Source organism: Sciurus vulgaris (genome assembly GCF_902686455.1).
Source record: "Sciurus vulgaris genome assembly, contig: HiC_scaffold_174_arrow_ctg1, whole genome shotgun sequence".
Taxonomy (NCBI): Eukaryota; Metazoa; Chordata; class Mammalia; order Rodentia; family Sciuridae; genus Sciurus; species Sciurus vulgaris.
Genome location: NW_027632879.1, coordinates 859,279 through 874,649, shown reverse-complemented (window position 1 = coordinate 874,649; position 15,371 = coordinate 859,279). Strand labels below are relative to the sequence as shown.

Below are 15,371 nucleotides of genomic sequence, written 5' to 3'. Positions count from 1 at the left end.
CTGCCCTCCAGCCAAGTGCCTGGGTGCACTGACCCCTGGTGCTGCCGGCTCATGCTGGCCTCTGTGAAGGGCCGAGCAGGGCACCTATGCTTGCTCTCCCTGGAAGGCTCAGGGGTGTGTTGGGGGTCAAGGCTGCAGGTTACCACTCTGTGAGGGGCAGCAGGTCAGATTCTAGACCCCTGACTGAATCACTGGCAGACCACCCCTGTTCACTCCTCTGTTCCCAGGCTGCTGAGTTGGCCCACACCTGGGCTGCAGCACAGCCCGAGGACTAGGTCGACCTCAGCCTGTTCAGGCAAGGGCCTCGTGAGTTGGCCCTGCTTGGTGTGGAGGCAGGCCAGGCTGTGATGGTAGCCTGCCTGCCATGGGGCCAGAGTCTGAAAGGCCCAGATGTGAGGGGAACACCCCCTTCTCGTGCTGAGCAGCTGTCAGTCAACCTGAAAAACCAGGAGGAAGGTGCCCAGGTGCTGGCCTTTGCATTGGGCCTCCAGCACTGGTGCCTCCAGCTTGTCCTCGGTCTGTGTCTCCAGGTCAGCATGGCAGCTCGGTCTCCCAGGAGCTCAGGCCAGAACCCTCAGAGCCCCTCCATCCCATGTCCAACCGCTCTGACCTGGGGGTCCTGAGCCTGGCCCTTCCCCCACTGCCCCTCCTGCTATCTGGCCAGGCTGCCCCCTCCACCTCCACTGTCTTGTGGTTGGTGCCCAGGGCTCCTGTGCCTGTTGCCCAGGCTCCTAACAGATGATCTGGAGGGTGGGCAGAGCCCCCTGCACTCCTGCCTTCCCTTGTGTTCTTTTCCAGCCTCCAGACACAGGCACTGGGAAGAGCCCTGGCCCACAAGAGGCAGCCCTGACGAGCAGTCCAAGGTGGGTGATGCAGAGGTACTTCACCCTGCTGTCCTCGTGTCACACGAAGCCACTCAGCACCACTCAGTCCCCACCACCCACCGTCCCACCGCTGTCCACCCCCAAGCCTCTCAGCCCAGCTGTGTCACTGGCTTACCACGCACAGCTAGGGAAGACCCTGAGCCCTCCATCTCCAGGTCCCTGACCCCATGCAGGAGCTGCTGTCCACCCTGACCCCCTGGCTTCTCTGGTTTGTGTTTCTGTGGTCACTCGTGAGGTCTGACCACGTGGCACTGCTGGTGCCAGTGGTGACCATCTGAGCTGTGCTCTGGCAGCCTCTCCACAGGAAGCCCAGCAAGGTGCACAGGAGGAGGCTGCTGACTGCTGTCCTTCTGTACTCAGAGCCTCCCAAGATGAACCCAGTGGTGGGACCGCTGGCCTGGATGCTGGGCACCTGGCTGTCTGACCCTCTGGGAGCTGGGACCTACCCAACCCTGCAGCCCTTCCAGTACCTGGAGGAGGTGCGCATCTCCCACACGGACCAGCCCATGCTCAACTTCTCGTAATCCCCCATGGTGGGCTTCCAGTTCTAGGCTGATCCAGAACAGAGAGGGTCCAGCAGGAACCTGCAGGCTCTGCAACATCTGAGGCAGGTGTGGTGGCATGATCTTTCTGAGTCCATTATGTGTTTGAAGGTGTTAGGCAGACCCCTGGGTTGTCGCTGTGAACCAAGCGTGGAGCAAGTGCATGCTTGTTTTCATCTGATCTCAAGCTGAATTCCCGTGTGGAAGTTAGTCACCCCAGTGTCACTGAGAACAAGGGGTGTGGCTTTCCTCCTAATTTGCCCTGAGCTGGTTGTGAATCAAGGATTCTGTTAGAGTTGTGGTCCTCAGAGTCTTTGCCACAGTGAGGTCCTCAGCTGGGTCCCATGGCACACTCACTAGGAGAGCCCTGCTGTTCTGGAGGAGGCAGAGGCTCCCAGGCCTCTGGAATGAGAGGGCCCTGTGCTCCTCTGGCCTCTGCTGCATGATGGAGGCAGCGAGTCAGCCTGGGGCTCAGGACCAGACCTGTTTCAGGCTGCACAGTGTTGGATTAGGATATGTGCACAGACTGCTGGTTGCACAACTTAATCTGGAATACTCCATGGACTAAGCATTTCTGAGCCCTGACATGATGCTATTTTGAGTTTCAGATTTTAGAAGCTCCGCTTGTATTTATAACACCTCCAGTCTCGGAGAGATTTAGAAGATCTTATTTAAAAACACTGTTTCACAACCAGACTCAGGGATCCTTCTACCGCAGCCTCCCAGGCTGCTGGACACAGGCACCAGTGCTGTGCCCAAATGTGGCGTTCTTGACTGAGCAGACAAGGGCATGTGACCCTAAGGAGTATTTGAGTCAGCTTTGCTTCACTGTGACCAGAAGACCTGAGGGCAGCTGAGAGGAGGCAGTCTGTGGGGCTCAAGTCCCTGAGGTCTCAGTCCACAGAGGGCCTTCCCCATTGCTCTGGACCCGAGGTAAGCCAGCGTGTCATGGGGAAGACTTCCGTAGAGGGAGCTCATGGAAGCAGAGAAGGGCAGGGAGCACAGGGAAGATGTACCCCCACGGCAGCCATGCCCATCTGCTCACAGTCCCCATAGCAGTGGTAGACTGACGAGGGGCCAGCTGTCAGTCCAACCCATAGCAGTGGAATTCTGGTTGGTAGAGATGATGCAGAACAGTGTCGTCAGCCTCTTTGAACTGTGGCCTGAGCCAGAGGATCAGAAAGTCCATCTTGTAACTGGCATGGGAGAGCAGCAGAGTGGGGTCTGGGGCCAGCACAGATGGGCACGCATGTGCCCTGGACTCCGCAGTGTGAGTCCTGCACAAATGTGCTCCAGGTCAGGCACCACCGGTGACACCCGAACTGTCTGAAGTTCGCCGTGAGAGCTGTAGACAGGCCGCAGACAGCGTGGCATCCTGAGCCATGCAGGGAAAGGGCTTTGATCTGGGTGCTCACTAAGCAGAGTTGTGTCTCTCTTGTGTCTGCCACAGGGTGCGTGCCAGCCAGGGACCCATACCTGCTCTGCCTCCACCACACAAACCAGCTGGACTTGGGCTCAACAGAAGGAGGTCCGTCCAGTGGGTGGAAGGTGGGCACAGACAGCAGGGCACAAGGCCACTTGTGTGTCAGGCTGCCACTGGGCGCCTTCGCACCTGGGCATGGGCACTAGTGAGCCCGGTGCCTGCCCAAGGTCTCGACTTCCTGCAAGTTCAACTCCTTCCACCCGGACACACACAGACCCCTGCACAGACAGTGTGGCTTCATCCGCCTCAAGCCCAACACCAACAAGGTGGCCTTTGTCAGCACCCAGAACACAGGTACTGCCCACACCCAGCAGAGCAGGGGCGAGGGCCTCTCAGACAACCTTCCAGGTGTGCTTGCTCAGGGACTATGGATGCGTGGTGTGCGTGGTGAGGAGCAGGGCTCCTGAGGAGGACAGTCTGGCAGCAAGGGACTTTTCTGAAAGTCTGGCTTGCCCCAGTTTGAGGTCCTTCTGAAATTGTTCATCAGCCACCCTTACCACCCTCATTACTTCAGTCACTCAGACTGCCAGGTCATGGCGCATGCCTGCAATCCCCAGGACTCTGGAGGCTAAGGCAGAAGGATCCAAAGTTCGAGGCCAGCCTCAGCAACTTAGTGAGGCCCTAAGCCCTGGTGGTCAGTCTCCAGTACTGAAAAAGAAGTTACTCTCAAAAAACTTGCATGACCTCAACCTTGCCCATTTGCCCAAAAACTGCTCCCTTCCTGGATGTTCAGGAGGCACCCAGCTTAGAGTGGAGCTGTTCAGGCCCTTGTGGGCATGGCAGTGGGTGGAAGTCAGTGGGTATGTCAACCCCACAATGCTCCAGCGGGGGCTTTGGTAGGAGGGCTGGATCCAGGGCACCTCTGCAGAGGCCAGCCCCCCAGGGTACCCATCCTGTACTGTAACACACTCGAAACCCAGAAAGCCGTGTCTACACAAGGCAAGAAGGGCCTTGTGCTGGAAGTCTCAGAGTCCAGCCTTCTGTTGGGAGAGGAAGACTCAGAGACCAGCCTCCTGTGGGAAGGAAGCTGCTCTCTGGAGCCAGAATGGGAGGCTACAGCTGAGCTCCACCCCTCGCAGGTGTTGTGGAGGTGCAGGAGGGTGAGGTTAATGGGCAGGAACTGTGCATCATGTCCCACTCCATCGCCAGGATCTCCTTCACCAAGGAGCCCCATGTGGAGCAGGTGAGCCCGGCCCTCCCCAAGATAGCTGTGTTGTGTGCGCAATGGCCAGTGGGGCCTCTGCAGGTGCCTGTGTCTCCTCCCCTGAGCCCATCTCCCAGGCCTCCTGGCTCCTCCCTGGCTGATGGGCAGGTGGTTGCCAGGCTGCTTCCCTCTCATCAACACCCTCGTGCTTGTGTCACAGATTGGCTCACTCCTGTGTGTGCTGCCGCCACCCCAGTCCCTGGCCTCACTCTGGTGCTTTCAGTCTGATGGCAGCAAATGGTCCCTCGTTCACATTCGAATCCAGCCTTTGGTGGAGGGCTCACACTTGCTGGGGTCATGGGTTCTGCTGCTGGTGTGGGTGGACACATGGCCTACTGCGGCTGTCCACCTGCGGTCTGCTTTCTGGCCTGGCTGGTGGTGGGACCTTCTCTGTAGCCACCTTTCTTTCCAGGTTTCCTTTCTCTCCATGGCTTTGGTTCTTGCTCCATGTTTCCTGTGCTCCTGAGGCTTCCTTTACAGTCAGACCCCTGACCTCCCAGATGGGTGCACCTGGTGACTGCTGCAGTCCTGGCTTTCTAGGGAGTGAGCAGGGTCCCTCATGGATGCCACCACAGGGCATGCAGCCTGTCCCCGTGACACTCGGTGCAGGTTCTGGGGTGTTTGTGCCCTTGGTGCCTGCAGGAGGGTCCCAAGTGCCTCTATCCAGAGGTTCTTTTTATTGAGCATTTCCCTTTCTGGATGGGCTTCTGAATAAGACTCGAGGTTCCAAACATTTACATGGAGGTCACATCGAATGTGTGAATTAGCCTGGGAGTGCCTGCTGGCAGGGCTGGCGGGGCTGGCGGGGCTGGCGGGGCTGGCAGCTGTGTGGCCAGTGTGCTTAGAGCTCTCGGCGCCTGGTGCTGGCTGAGCACTTTGCTGCTGGGCACCCTCCCAGCCCGCAGGCCTTGTGGGGGTTGGCTTCCAGAGGCTTTTTGCAGCCTCTCTTGGAGGACTCTGCTTCTGCACTTGAAGCAGCTTATGCAAGAACTGGGCATGTCCGAAAGGGTGGGCCCAGCGGGCTGGGGAGGTCCTCCTGCGCTGGCTCCATCAGGTGGCGTCTTCCTCCCCAGCCGCATTTCTCCTAGTCCAGGTAGAGTGCTCTGGGTGGCTCTGCTTTCACCAGGCAGGTCCCTGTCAGTGGTCAGGCCTCTTGGCTGTGGGAGCAGGGCTTGCATCCTGGCTGCTGCTGGTCTGGGTGGCCATTGTGGGTCCTGTGTGCCTGTCTCACTCCCTCTGCCCGGCTCTCCTCTTCAGCCACCTGCCCAGCTGCCTCTTTGTTCGGCCTCTTTCTCCTCCTCACACTTGCCAGTGGCCATCTGTTCTTCCAGGGTTTTAATTGGATTTTGTTCATTTTATCTGGAGAACTAGCTTTGCGTTTTATCAATTAAACAAAATGTTCCTCTTTTCCAGGGGGAGGAGGCAGTGCACTGGAGTGGGGGCCTGGGGTGTAGCCTAAGAAGCCAGCACCCAGGCCTGGGTCCTCTGCTGCTGCATCTATTTCCTACCCCGGCACTCTGCTGATCTGACTGACCACAGGTGGGAAGCAGGCCTGGGTCTTCCCCTTGAATCACCATGGAAACACATCATGCTGGACGTGGGAGGTGAGGGACTGGTCCTTGGTGAGCCGCTGTCTGCCCTGCTAAGTGCTGCTGGGCAGAAGGCCATTACCCTGCCATGACCATGTGTTTGGAATTTTTTGGGGGAGGTACCAGGGATTGATCCCAGGGGCACTCAACCACTGAGCCACATCCCCAGCCCTAGTTTGTGTTTTATTTAGAGACAGGGTCTCACTGAGTTGCTTAGCACCTCGATTTTGCTGAGGCTGGCTTTGAACTCCTGATCCTCCTGCCTCAGCCTCCCAAGCCGCTGGGAATACAGGCATACACCACTGTGCCCAGCCTGGAATTTCTTCACAATGAAGGTGTTATGGGTGCATGACCTTGCTGAGCATGAGCTCTACTGCATCCTGAAGCCTCTGGCCCGGTCACGGTGTCCCCACGCTGTCCTGTTCTACACCTTGACCTTGGTGGGTGCCACCATCCCACCACATTCCTGCAGCTAGCATTGGTCAGTGTCGGGGTTGACAGTATGTCTGTTGCTCCTGGAGAATATTCCTTTGGTGAGCCTCACACAGACTCACACTCCTCTTCTTGTGGAGGAGATGGTTGTGCTCCCTCAACCCCAGGCCTGAGTGCACCTGCTTTCCTAGGCTGCCTTTGTTGTGGCCAGAGGTGGCTCCTTTCTCACACATCTCCTTGGTGTTCAAAAGGGCCCTTTCATCTGCTTTGTTATATGCTTTTCCCACGTCCAGCTCCACTCTCTTGCCAGTTACCTAAGCCCATGTCCAGACATTAGAAACGAGATGCCTGCGTCTCAGTATGAGATCCACCTCTCCAGGCTGTTTTCTCTGTTTTGGTCCTTTTTCCTTGCTCTCCGGAAAACTTCCTCACCACCATCTCCACAATGTGGTGGAATTTTGAGCTGTAATGGAGGGCTCGTTTCCGTGCTGCTCTGGTTTCATGCATGGGTACAGCAGCTACTCCTGCCTCTCTGAGAGAATTTGTTTTAGTTTTTGTTTTTGAGATGGGGTCTCACCTTGCTGCCCAGCTGATCCTGAACTCTTGCCAGGGGCTCTCCTCCTGCCCCTGCCTGCTGAATAGCTGGAGCTGCAGGTGCTGCCTGCACACAGCTTCTCACTGAGGTACTTGTGACGGGTTTAGTTTTCTTCTTTCTCCATTCCTTTTTTCCTTCCAAGTTGCTTTCTAATATTTTTTTGTTTTGATTTTGCATTTCTTCTATGAGGTTTCTTTAGCTGCATGATGTGCTGGGGGTCCCACCACTGCCCCCAGCCAGGTTCATGAGGAGGACTGAGCACAGAGTGGCACTGGCAGCTGAGACCCCCACAGAAGAGACACAGGGAAGGCAGGAAAGGGACAGGGGCAGGTGGGTCTGGAGGAAACAGGCTCCTGTTCCCCAGGCAGAAGGCACCCCAGGGTCCACTAGAGAGGCAGGTGTGCAGTGCTGCAGGCTGCAGGCCCAGGGTGCACCCTCCTGGTGTGTGCCGTGCAGACCCCAGGGGAGAGAGGTTTCTGTGGGGACCCCAAAGAAGGAGACTGTCCTGCTGCTGGAAACTGGCTCAACTGCCAGGTTCAGGGCTGGGCATCTCGCCTGGTGGCCCTGTGCTCTGGGCCTAGCCGAGGGCCGGGCTGCTGGTCTGAGGCACCAAATCCCTGCTCTGTGAAGATGGGGAAGGGCCTGTAGAGTATCCATTTCTTCTAGGCCCCTTTAATTTTTATTTTCCATGCATATGCTACTCAGCCTGTGGACATATTTTTTACAGTTTTTAAAGGTATGATTCATGTACTATAGCAATTAGTTCCTTAAAGTGTGCAATTATGTGACTTTTAGTGTAACCACAGTCGATTTTAGGGCATATTCACATCCCTAAAAAAACCTGGTGCCCCCAACTGTCCCCCCAGGTCCCCATCCTCCCTGGACCTCAACAGACACTCATCTTTGTCTCCAAACTGGCCAGTTCTGGACACTTCCAAAGTTGGGACCATTTTCTTGTGTCTGGCTTCTCTCCACTGAACCTGATGTCATCAAGGTGTGTACAGGGGAGGGGGCTTTCTGTTTATCCACCCGGCACCGACTGGCAGGCAGGAGTCATGCTGCCTGTGGTCAGGAATAGTGCCTAAGGCCTCCTGAACACACCCTGGCCCAAACTGTTCCTAGGCTGTGTTCCCCGCTGCCACCTGGGTCCAGCATGTTGGGTGGGCTGCCTCCCGTTGTCCTCTGCAGATCCTGCAGAGCCCAGGCTACTGGATGCTGCCCATTGTGCACTGCTCCCCAGGCCTGGCCATGCCCATCTTGTCTGTTCCATGTGCTGTCCATCCACTTGTGCTGCAGCCCACCATGCCTGGCAGCAGCCTGAACAAAGCAGGGCTACCCACTGTCCCCTGAGGTTCAGAGAGGACCCAGGACCCAGAGCCACCTTTCCTAGTGTCCAGCAGGAGCTTTTACAGCCAGAAAGTGCCCTCAGCCAGTTAGATGCAGCACGAGTAGCTCTGCAGGTGGAGAAACAGATGTTCAGTTCACGGGCTTCAGGGTGCAGGCCTGCCCTTGTGGTTCTGCATGGGTGCCCTGCCGAAGCCGTCTCCCTGAGCCTCGAACTCTGCCTCCTGAAGCCTCACAGTTGCATACGAAACCTCTCTGAGTCCCCTGCCCACTGTACAGAGGGGCATGCCTGCCCTCCCAGGGGCGTCCCACTGCCCACACCTGCAAGAAGGCACCACCTGCCACCTGCTATCTATCACTGGGCCCCTTCATCTGTCCCACTTCCTTAGTGGAACACGTTTTGGCTGTTTGAGAATCCTTACTGTTGTGGTCAGTGTGCATATGATCCTCCCACCCCCCACCCCTGTGTGCGGTGTGATACATGTAGGTGGACAGACAGAATGAGACCCTTGCAGGAAGTCTCTGCTCCTCAGGTGCCCACAGAGTCCCCTGGAGCACATCCCTGAGCTAGAGGGCTGACAAGTGGGTAGACAATACCCACCTGTGTGTGTCTGCCCTTTCCCCTAGTGGAACCCACAAGAGGCGGCGGTGGGGCCAGAGACGTGGCTATAACTACGAGGTTGGGACCTGGGAATGGGACCAAGAACTGGGGGCATGGCCTGTTGGTTGGTTGCTCCTCTGCAGTGCTTGCTGGGCACTGTCTGGGCACTTCTGGTGGCTGGGTTTTGGGGAGTGGACAGATTCTGGGGGCTGGTGCTGCTGCCCACATTTTTGGTTTGTTTTCTTTCCTTGTGTGTGTACTGGGGATTGAACCCAGGGGTGTTTAACCACTAAGCCACACGAAGCCCCAGCCCTTTCTATTTTTTATTTAGTGACAGGGTCTTGCTAAGTTGCTGGCCTCAAACTGGTGATCCTCCTGCCTCAACCTTCTGAGCTGCTGGGATCACAGATGTGGCCACTGCACCCTGCTCACGATCTCCCACACAGACCTGCCCCAGCCCTCTCTGTCTCCTGTGAGGGTCTCATTCTGTCTCTCCACCTGCACGCATCACACTGCGCTTTGAGACATGTGGGGCTTGCCACCCTCCTGGGCTCAAGGCTCATCTGCCATCCTGTGGGTGAGTGCTTGCTGCCCTCAGAGTCTGCTGGGTCTGTGCTCCAGTCCTGGGCCCACCTTCCCTTCTTAAGTGGTGCTTTTTGAAGAACAGAACACCTAGCTCTGTTATCAGTTCCTTGTTTTGTAGTTAGTGTTTTCTGTGTCCCGTCAAATTTTTCACTTAAGCCAAACTGGAGAGAATTCATCTCATGTTCCTCAAGAGGCTTCTCGGCCTTTCCTTTGGCTTGAGGTCTGTGGTGTGGGGCCTACTGGTTCTTTCAGTGTGCAGTAGTGGCTGGGTACCCCCACCACACTCCCTGGCTCCAGCACTTGTTCTCGAAGATGCCCTTCCACTTGAGGGTTGTGAATCCATGGGTGGGGCTCCGCCTCCAGACTCCACCTTTCTCCCAACCTCACACTTTGTGGATGCTGTGCTTTGTATTAAGTTAGCTGATACTCATTGTCTAGCAATGCCATTTTTCCACAATTCTTCTGGCTCTTCTGGAACCCATGTAGAACCTGCTTGTCAGTTTCTAGAAAAACATTTGTTGGGATCACGTGAACTTCTAGGTGAATTTGTAAGGAGCCACCATCTTGTTGACTGAGTCCTCAGGTGCAGTCCATGGTCAGCTTCTTCATACTGTGGACATGTGGATGCCTATGCCTCTGAGCGGCAGAAGTGGCAGCTACAACCTCAAGTAGCATGGGGCTGTCACCCCACAGGGAGAAGAGGAAGTCATCCAATCCATCGTGAGGCTGGACTGACGGGTCTAGGTCTCTCCTGGCCAGTTTCATGGCCATTTGTGAGTTTTTCTTTTTTTTTTTTTTTTCTGGTACCATGGTCATGTAATTAATCGTAATTACAGCTGACACTGACGTGGCCTGTGGCTCTGTCCTGAGGGCCTGTGTACATACCACTCCTCTCCCAGTCTCCTGTGAGATGGGAGCTACTGGAATCCCCATTTTACAGGAGGAGAAGCTGAGACACAGACCAGAAGAGAAACTCGCTCAAGCAGAGGCAGAACCGGGACTCCAGCCCATGGGGTCTGACTTCAGAGTCCACGCTTGATCCACTAAACTCTCTCCTATTCCACTGCCAGTCCAGGTGATGCCACAGAAGACAGCCACTGGGCAGTGGGTGTCACTGATGCCACTGGGAGACAATTATCCATGGGTCTTTCAAACATCTGCACATCTCAGAAGGAGGGTTGTGGATGCTTTGGCTCCAGCCATCTTTTCAAAAATGTTTGTAGAGCAAACAGCACTGGAGGGTAGCGAGAGGGTCTTCCTGTGGAGCAGAGTGAAGGTGTGTTTGCTGTCCATGGAATAAAGACAGTGTCCCCCTCTCACTGGGTTGTTTGGTCTGTGTCCACTATACAAATTGGAATTTCTAAGCTGTAAGCTTATTGGCTGTGGAATAAACTCCGTGTGAGGCTTGGGAGGTTCCAGCTCAAACACAAAACTCACACTGCTTTTTGTGCCTCAGTAATAAAATCCCCTTTTCTCTGACCCTGGTGTCTCTTGTTTTCTGCAAGTATCCATGAAATTGTAGTGTTGAAACTTGGCTTGTACAAGCATTTTCCACTACTATAACAAAATACCCAAGACTGGGTAACTTTATAAGGAAAGGAGGTTTGTTTAGCTCACAGTGCTGGAATTAAAAGATCATAGTGCTGGCATTGACTCAGCTCTGGTGAGGACTTCATGGTGGATGATGTCATAAGGGTAGGCAGGGGCCCATGCAAGAACAAGAGGTCACAGCACCCGGCAGAAAGCAGCAGGTGATTTAGGGCTCAGGCTCATTCTTAAAACAACCTCCTCTTGAGAAAACTAACTCAGGGTTCCAGGAGAGCTACCGTAGTCCCCAGCGACCTAATGACCTCCCACCAAGGCCCAGCTCCCAACGGGCCCACCAACTCTCATGTCACCACCCTGGGGACATGAGCCCCAGGGGAGACAGAACACATCCAAACCACAGCACCGACCTTTCACAGTTCTGTGGGATACCAGCTGTCACCAAGTTGTTGCTATTGCAACACTGGATTTGGTCTGGTTTGGTCCCACCTCTGCTGCTATGCTTCGAATACAGAGTGGGGCAGTAAGGGTTAAGAGTGCCTAGGTTGAAAGATCAGCCTCAGCCTGATTCAGAGGTGCATGCCTGTCCTCCCAGCTACTCCGGAGGCTGAGGCAGGAGGATCACATATTCAAGGCCAGTCTCTGCAACTTAGTGAAACTCTGTCTCCAAAGAAAATAAAAAGGGCTGGGGAGTTGGCTCAGTGGTAGAGCAGACCTGGATTTGACCCCCAGTCAGTACTGCAAAAAAAGGAAAGGCCGGCTGGCCTCAGAGCATGGCATGCTTCACTTCGCTGCACAGGTCATTCGTGGTGCCTGTCCTGTGCATTTTAGAGTGTGGAGCAGCTTCTCTGTTCTCTCTCCACCCAGTGCTGGTAGCAGCCCATCTCATCATGAACTGAAATGTCTCCAGACAGGGCCAATGTCCCCTGGAGGGTGGCTAAAGCATCCCTCTTGTGTGGGTTGGGACATCAGCACATGGGACTTCCTAGGACTTTAGGAGTGAATGACGAAAAGCAAGATGGCTTGGACGGCCATGGTCAACCTCTTTTACAATAGCTCACAGGGAGGTTTCCGAGACCCCATGGAAGGACAAACAGACCAATGCAGTGTGGTCCTTCAGCACAGGGGATCATCACCCAGCCCTCAAAGGTGGGAATCGCCAATGCCGTCACCATGCGGTAAACCCTGCAGACGGACATGGGGGTAAGAAGCGTGGCACCACAGGACAGTGCTGTGCCTCCACTGGCACCAGGTCACCAATATAGGCACATCCAGGGAACAGAAGTGGATGGCCGGCTGAGGGCAGAGGGCAAAGGGCGGCTTGCTTTTTAATGGAAGAAATGTTCAGTTTTGCAGGATGAAGAGATTTCAGGAGAGAGCTGATGCCAATGGTTCACAGCCAGGAGAATGTTGTGAAGCATAGACTTCAAAATGATTAAAATGGTAAATCACAATTTATAAAGTTAATAGCAAAAAAAAAGCAACTGGAAGCATTGGTTGAGCACATACTACATGCTAGGCACGGAGCAAGTGTTTTAGAAGCACTGACTCAGGATCACAAACGTCCGCTGTTTCCTCACCATCTCCCACTTTACTCCATGTCTTCTGGTTTCTCCAAACAAGGGAGGTGGTCGCAAAAAGCAGCATGAGGGAGTAGGAAAAGCAGGTAGGGAGGGGAGACACATTCATGAACAGGCAACTGGCACTTGGCTTCCTTTGGAATCTTCTGAGCAATTGAGTAGAAGGTTCCTCAAAGTCACGGAAGGGTTCAGGAGACTCGAGGGAATTGCCCACCAATTCTTGACCTTCAGTGGTTGACAGCTGTGTCCTAATCTGTTTTTTGTTACTGTAACAGAATACCTGGATGCGTTATAAAGGAAAAAAGTGCACTTTGTCTCTTGGTTCTGAGGCTGGGAAGTCCAAGGGTGTGTAGTCAGTTTTCCATCACTATAACAAAATACCTGAGATACTGAACTTTATAAAGAGAAAAGGTTATTTTGGCTCACAGTTTTGGAGGTTCCAGTACACGATCCATTGATCCCATTGTTTGGGGACATGGTAGCAGCATGTGGCAGAGCAAAATCACTCACCTTATCAGCCAGGAAGAAAAAGGAGAAAGAAGCAGGGGCAGAGTCCCTCAGCTCCTGTTGAGGCACTTCCTGTGACCTGAGGACCTCCTATCAGACTCAGCCTCCTTGAGGTCCATCTGCCTCCTAGTGTCTCCACCCTGAGGAGGACTGGTGTCTGCTCAGGCCGTATCTGTCTGCCAAAGCGTCATCACTCACTTGATTTCTTTTCTTTAAATATATCATTTTTGGAAAGATGTAAAATGGGGCTAGGGGTATAGCTCAGGGGCAGAACACACGCCTGTTTCCCCAAGGCCCTGGGTTCCATCCCAACCCTGCGAAAACAAACAGAAGCAAAACGTTGAGCAGATTTTCTGTCCCGTCCTACATTCAGGAGTGTGTTTTACTTTCTTGCTTTTTTTTAAATTCATGGATTCTTTTTTATTTTTTTTGTTTTTATTGTAAACAAATGGGATACATGTTGTTTCTGTTTGTAAATGAAGTAAAGGCATACCATTTGTGTAATCATACATCTACATAGGGTAATGGTGTTTGATGCATTCTGTTATTTTTTTCTTTCCCTCACCTTTCTATACAGTCCCTCCTTCCTCCATTCTTCCCCCCTCCCACCCCCCATTATGTGTCATCATCGCTTATCAGCCAGATCATTTTTCCTTTGGTTTTCTGAGATTGGCTTATCTCACTTAGCATGATATTCTCCAATTTCATCCATTTGCCTGCAAATGCCATAATTTTATCATTCTTTATGGCTTAGTAATATTCTATTGTATATATATATACCACAGTTTCTTTATCCACTCATCAATTGAATGACATCTAGGTTGGCTCCACAATCTGACTATTGTGAATTGAGCAGCTATGAACATTGATGTGGCTGTATCTCTGTAGTATGCTGATTTTAAGTCCTTTGGGTATAGGCCAAGGAGTGGGATAGCTGGGTCAAATTGTGTTTCCATGCCAAAATTTCTGAGGAATCTCCACACTGCTTTCCAGAGTGGCTTCACTAATTTGCAACCCCACCAGCAATGTATGAGTGTACCTTTTCCCCATATTCTTGCCAACACCTGTTATTGCTGGTATTCTTGATAATCGCCATTCTAATTGGGGTGAGATGGAATCTTAGTGTAGTTTTGATTTGCTTTTCTTATTTTACTAAGGATGTTGAACATTTTTTCATATATCTGTTGATTGCTTGTAGATCTTCTGTGGAGTATCTGTTCATTTCCTTAGCCCATTTGTTGATTGGATTATTTATATTCTTGGTGTAGAGTCTTTGAGTTCTTTATATATTCTGGAAATTAGTGCTTTAACTGAAGTATGAGTGGCAAAGATATTCTCCCACTCTGTAGGCTCTCTCTTCACATTGCTGATAGTTTCCTTTGCTGAGAGAAAGCTTTTTAGTTTGAATCTCTCCCAGTTATTGATTCTTGCTTTTATTTCTTGTGTTATGGAAGTCTTGTTAAGGAAGACTGATCCTAAGTTGGCATGTTGAAGATTTAGACCTACTTTTTCTTCTATAAAATAAAGGGTCTCTGGTCTGATTCCGAGGTTCTTGATCCATTTTGAGTTGAATTTTGTGCAGGGTGAGAGATAGGGGTTTAGTTTCATTCTGCTGCACATGCATTTCCAGTTTTCCCAGCACCATTTGTTGAAGAGGCTATCTTTTCTCCATTGCATATTTTTGGCATCTTTGTCTAGTATGAGAAAATTGTATTTAATTGGGTTTGTGTCCATGTCTTCTATTCTGTACCATTGATCTACCTGTCTATTTTGGTGCCAATACCATGCCGTTTTTGTTACTATTACATAGTAGTATAGTCGAAGTTCTGGTATTTCAATACCCCCTGTTTTACTCTTCCTGCTAAGGATTGCTTTAGCTATCCTGGGTTTCTTATTCTTCCAGATGAATTTCATGATTGCTTACTCTATTTCTGTAAGGTACATCATTGGGAGTTTAATTGGAATTGCATTCAATCTGTATAGCACTTTTGGTAGTATGGCTATTTTTTTTTCAGTGCTGGGGATTTGAGTATGGCCATGTTGACAATATTAATTCTGCCTATCCAAGAATATGGGATATCTTTCAATCTTCTAAGTTCTTCTTCAATTTCTTTCTTCAATGTTTTCTAGTTTTCGTTGTAGAGGTCTTTTACCTCGTTGGTTAGATTGATTCCCAAGAATTTTATTTACTTATTTTTTTGAGGCTATTGCAAATGGAGTTTTCCTCATTTGCCTTTCAGATGTTTCATTGCTTGCATATAAGAATGTTTTAGATTTATGCCTGTTGATTTTATAGCCTGCTATTTTGCTGAATACATTGATGAGGTCTAGAAGTCATCAGGAGGAGTTTTTTGGATCCTCTAAATATAGAATCATGTCATCAGCAAATAGTGACAGCTTTAGTTCTTCTTTTTTCTATTCATATCCCTTTAATTTCTTTAGTCTGTCTAATTGCTCTTGCTAGTATTTCAAGAATGATG

The 15,371-nt window shown here is 52.0% G+C and overlaps 1 protein-coding gene across 1 annotated transcript; it reads left to right on the top strand.

Annotated features, from left to right (window-relative positions):
* Positions 1–347: 347 nt before the first annotated feature.
* On the top strand, positions 348–4,341 carry LOC306652295 (uncharacterized protein; the record flags this gene model as incomplete). The annotated part of the gene is made up of 5 exons (XM_079125271.1): positions 348–530; positions 799–863; positions 1,189–1,404; positions 3,094–3,203; positions 3,989–4,341. 5 exons carry the CDS (start codon positions 348–350, stop codon positions 4,339–4,341), a joined length of 927 nt encoding a protein of 308 aa, XP_078981397.1.
* Positions 4,342–15,371: the final 11,030 nt, after the last annotated feature.